Source organism: Penaeus japonicus, unplaced genomic scaffold (genome assembly GCF_977035675.1).
Source record: "Penaeus japonicus unplaced genomic scaffold, GWHDUDI00000001_assembly GWHDUDI00000035, whole genome shotgun sequence".
Taxonomy (NCBI): Eukaryota; Metazoa; Arthropoda; class Malacostraca; order Decapoda; family Penaeidae; genus Penaeus; species Penaeus japonicus.
In genome coordinates this window covers 11,939,941-11,942,440 of record NW_028234437.1, presented here as the reverse complement: position 1 = coordinate 11,942,440, position 2,500 = coordinate 11,939,941, and the positions used below count along the sequence as shown (strand labels likewise).

At 38.0% G+C, this 2,500-nt stretch overlaps 1 protein-coding gene across 1 annotated transcript in view; it reads left to right on the top strand.

The window, feature by feature from the left end:
• LOC122256795 (carbohydrate sulfotransferase 11) overlaps positions 1-2,500 on the top strand; it is a 7,987-nt gene that overhangs the window by 1,205 nt on the left and 4,282 nt on the right. The window contains exon 3 of the mRNA XM_086531266.1: positions 1,979-2,089. Coding sequence (XP_086387392.1) covers positions 1,979-2,089 — 111 coding nt within the window. The remainder of the gene's footprint in view (positions 1-1,978; positions 2,090-2,500) is intronic.

Sequence of the window (2,500 nt, the reverse complement as noted above, 5' to 3'; positions counted from 1 at the left end):
TATATATATATATATATATATATATATATATATATATGTCTGTATGTATGTATGTATGTTACATAAACAGTATGTGTACATGCGCATGCGGACATTTACTACGGCAGGCAGACATAATGAATACACAGGCCAACGGTTATTCTACCTTCGTGCTCGCTATAAATAAATAAATAAATAAAAAAGAATAATAAAAAATAAAATAAAAATCCGAAAAACGATCCAGGAAACAAAATTTAGTAATGCTATTGCAGAGTAGTCACCCTGTAGCCATAATCTTTAAGTGATTTAGTCTTCTTGTTCCTCATTGGTGAAATCCCATTTTTTCTCTTTATCAGATCACTTTAACTGACGTGTTATCAGAAATATAAGTGATATTCTTGGTAGATAAAGAACCTTAAATTCATGTATGGCGGAAGCAAATAATTGACGTTTTAGTGCGCCGGACCGTTTGTTTGTCATCATTGCGCTAAACCTTAAAGAATAGGAACACTGCCAACCGTCATTATGCATAACGGATTGCAAGACGCCCTAAAGAACAATAACATTGCACTACTACTGGGACATTTTATTTCATTCCTATGTCTTCACACACACACACACACACACACACACACACACACACACACACACACACACACACACACACACACACACACACACACACACTCACACACTCGTCATACACACACACACACACACATATGTGAATATATATGTGTGTGTGTGTGTGTTTGTCTGTGTGTATTTAACAATCTGCTGACAGACCATAAGGAAGATTAAAATCATATAGAGAAAAGGTACATTAATACATTTCAAAGAATACCAATAGACAGATAACAAAAGAAGGAAACATTCCTTACATGCAACCCGATCATGAGTCATGAGGTAATCCAAAGAATTTCAGTTTTATTCCTGAATGTCTGTTGTGCTGAAAATCTTCTATATTTTCAGGGTAATTTGAACGACATTAACTTACCATGCCAATATAGAGAGCGATATAATAGTATAAATTATCATCCTCACAATGCTAAGTTCTCTCCTGAGGTCATATAATCACATATGTGAGAGAGAGAGAGAGAGAGAGGGAGAGAGAGAGAGAGAGAGAGAGAGAGAGAGAGAGAGAGAGAGAGAGAGAGAGAGAGAGAGAGAGAGAGAGAGAGAGAGAGAGAGAGAGAGAGAGAAAGAAAAAGAGTGAGAGACAGACAGAGACAACAAGAGAGGCAGATAAACAGAGAGAGAGAGAGACACACACACAGAGAGAAATACTTTGATAATAATTACCTGTTTTTTGTTTTTTGCCACTAATACACAAAGTGGCACCTGCGCGAGCCCTTCCAGCCGTCTAACGGTTCGCGGTTAAGGGGGAGGAGCCGACGTTGCTTTCGGATATTGTCGCTGAATGCAAGATTATCATGGACATTATCTAGGAAAACAGAGCTTAGAGAGTAGAATTGAGATTCAAAATGTCCATAATATTTGAATTGAGACAATATTATTTTCCTTCTCTCACGCTAAACGCATCATTCCAAAAAGGTGTTATGGAAACAGGTTCCTCTATTGCCACTCCCATAACATATATATTTCCTGTCTTAAAACTACCACATGTCCAGCAAAAATAGCCAGCACACAAAATTCAGAAAAGAAATTGAGCACAGAAAACGTTTTATTAACCAAACGCCAAAAGCTGATCCTTCAAATTCTCTACCAGTTGTAATCTTGCAATAACCATTTGTATTTATACATCACGTCTGCTGTGATTGTTATTATGTCCATCGAATATTATTTGCACATGATTATGCTTTTCTTTTGTATTCTCAACATATGGTTATTGCAAGGTTACACCAGTACACGTTTAAACAATCATTAAACCATAAAGAGAGAGAGAGAAGAAGAAGAAGAAGAAAGAGAGATGGAAAAAGAAAAGAATCTACTACATAGTTGGATAATACTCCCCAAGTCCCACTTTTCTCCCGTCCAGGTCGCCTCCACTTCCTGGATGATCAACTACCTGCGACTGGCGCACTTTAACGAAGACAACCCCGAGATCCTCAAACTGCCGCCGGCGGAGAGGGAGCGAATGCGTTTTAAGGTAAGATGGTGTGTATGTGTGCGGAGAGGGAGGATGGGAGAGTGTGGATGTCTGTATCTCATATCAATCTACGTATCTATCTATCTTTTTTCCTCTCTCTCTCTCTCTCTCTCTCTCTCTCTCTCTCTCTCTCTCTCTCTCTCTCTCTCTCTCTCTCTCTCTCTCTCTCTCTCTCTCTCTCTCTCTCTCTCTCTCTCTGGTAGGCAAATTAATAATTCTACGTCTTGGTTAGTTAACATCAATCTCTAATTCTATCACAGGTAATTAATCAAAACATCTACATAATAACAACCATTTTAAGTTAGCATCATTACCGCAATTCGCAAATCCTGTCTCAGATGACCAGAACACACCTATAATCAACACACGCATTATAATCAACGACATACTATAAACTAACTATTTCTTACG